General features: G+C 42.8%; 1 gene segment (V, D, J or C); it reads left to right on the top strand.

The window, feature by feature from the left end:
• The window catches only part of LOC105535261, a 2,842-nt gene extending 1,557 nt beyond the window's left edge, over positions 1-1,285 (top strand). The window contains 1 exon segment of the V gene segment in view: positions 1,134-1,285. Within this exon segment, the coding sequence occupies positions 1,134-1,285 (152 nt within the window).
• Positions 1,286-2,054: the final 769 nt, after the last annotated feature.

Here is a 2,054-nt window from a genome sequence, read left to right as displayed (position 1 = left end):
AGTCACTCTATTCCTATGAATAAAAAATTCAGATTTCAATGTTAAGTAATGTTGCCTACATTGTGCATTTGACAGGGCAGTGATGGATCTGAGAGTGTGCAGGTGCACAGACCCAGTGAGTCAGAAACCAATATGTGAAGATGAGGATCTATGGATATGAATTGAAAGTATATAAACATTTCATGAAATTCTATTAAATGTGGGAGGAAATAAAACCTAAACTTAATCCAAACACAAATTCCTTGACAATTATTTTGGGAGTAGTGAATTCATAAAGAACTCCCAACTTATCTTCCATCTTCTGATTCTTATTCTCTGTGAGATGAGAAAATCAGCTCTACTTATGCATCACAGGGCAAATCTGTAAACCGAGAGCGTTTCTACTGAAGATCCTGGGGGATCAGAACACCAGGCAGGTGCTAGAGACACTGTTTCAGGAGCACCCAGATGATCTCAGAGGGACCTGATGGACACTCACGTGGGACATCAGCAGTCACTTTCTCAGAGTCACCAGTGAGCAATGGCTGGTGCCTGATGGGACTAGGATGAGGTCAAGGCACCTTCGCAGTGTCATGGAGAGTGATGGTTCCAGAAATCATCCAGGTGGTCATGGAGAGTGATGGTTCCAGAAATCATCCAGGTGGTCGTTATGCTAATCAAATATGGGTTCACAGTGAGGAGCATGTCCTCTGGGTGTTTGCTCTTCAGTGAAAGGATGCCTGGCCACTGAAAGTTTGTAAGTGGAGCAGGGCATGAATTTCCTCAAGGAGGATTAGGGCTTGGAGTGTCAGCTTCCCACTCTTGTAAGGCTGATGTGTCATTTATCTCCCCATTTTTATCCTGAATCAGGATCTTGAGCTATGAAATGCTCTGTCTCATGAATATGCAAATAACCTGAGATCCACTGGGGTAAATATGGATATGTCGCAGCCTTGAGAATATCACCCAGAAACCACATCCCTCAGCTAGAGAAGCCCCAGGCAGCACAGCTCCTCACCATGGACTGGATTGGGAGGATCCACTTCTTGGTGGGAGCAGTGGGACTAGGGTAAGGGGCTCCCTAGTCCCAGTGATGAGGAGGGGATTAAGTCCAGTCAAGGGGGCTTTTATCAACTCCTGTATCCTCCCCACAGGTGCCCATTCCCAGGTCCAGCTGGTGCAGTCAGGGGCTGAGGTGGAGAAGCCTGGGGCCTCAATGAAGGTCTCCTGTAAGGCTTCCGGATACACCTTCACCAACTACTTTATGCAGTGGGTGCGACAGGCCCCTGGACAAGAACTTGAGTGATGGGATGGGTCTACCTTGGAATGGTAACACAAACTATGTGCAGAAGTTCCAGGGCAGAGTCACCATGACCAGGGACGTGTCAACGAACACAGCCTACATGGAGCTGAGCAGCCTGAGATCTGAGGACATGGCTGTGTATTACTGTGAGAGAGACACAGTGTGAGAACCCATATCCTGAGAGTGTCAGAAACCCTGAGGGAGAAAGCGGCTGTGCTGGCATGCAGGAGATGACAAAGATGATTAGATTGAAGACTTTCTTAGAAGATGGCATTAAGTCATTAAAGAAAAGGAAAAATATAAATGTGTAGTTGAAAAATTTTAATTATTTGAGAGATTGTTCATACAGCATTTATTCTGTAAGCAAATTTCAGGGATTTGAGAATGAATCAAATTAACAGATCTGATAAAGAACTTCCTCTGAACAAATCTTTGTAAACATCAGTTTCTGAATCAGCATTGTAAATATTCTAGAACACAAACACAAGTTCACATTTTAAGTCTACTTTTATCTCCATTTAAAAAATGCCAAAAAATCTCATTTTGTGCTTGTACAATTTTTAATTCCCATCATCAATGCATGATAGTTCTTGGTCTCCCACATTCATATTGCCATTTATCACTACGAGAATTGTGTGTTTTAACCATGCTGATAGGTGAGTAATGGTATCTAATTTTTATTTAAGTGCACATGTTCCTAATATATATATTTTTGGTGAGATGCCTCTCCTGAGAGTTGGTTAATTTTTAATTGCATTTCTTTTGATGAGTT

This window comes from Mandrillus leucophaeus, unplaced genomic scaffold (genome assembly GCF_000951045.1).
Source record: "Mandrillus leucophaeus isolate KB7577 unplaced genomic scaffold, Mleu.le_1.0 Scaffold1435, whole genome shotgun sequence".
Lineage (NCBI taxonomy): Eukaryota > Metazoa > Chordata > Mammalia > Primates > Cercopithecidae > Mandrillus > Mandrillus leucophaeus.
This window is presented reverse-complemented; position numbering and strand designations above follow the sequence as displayed.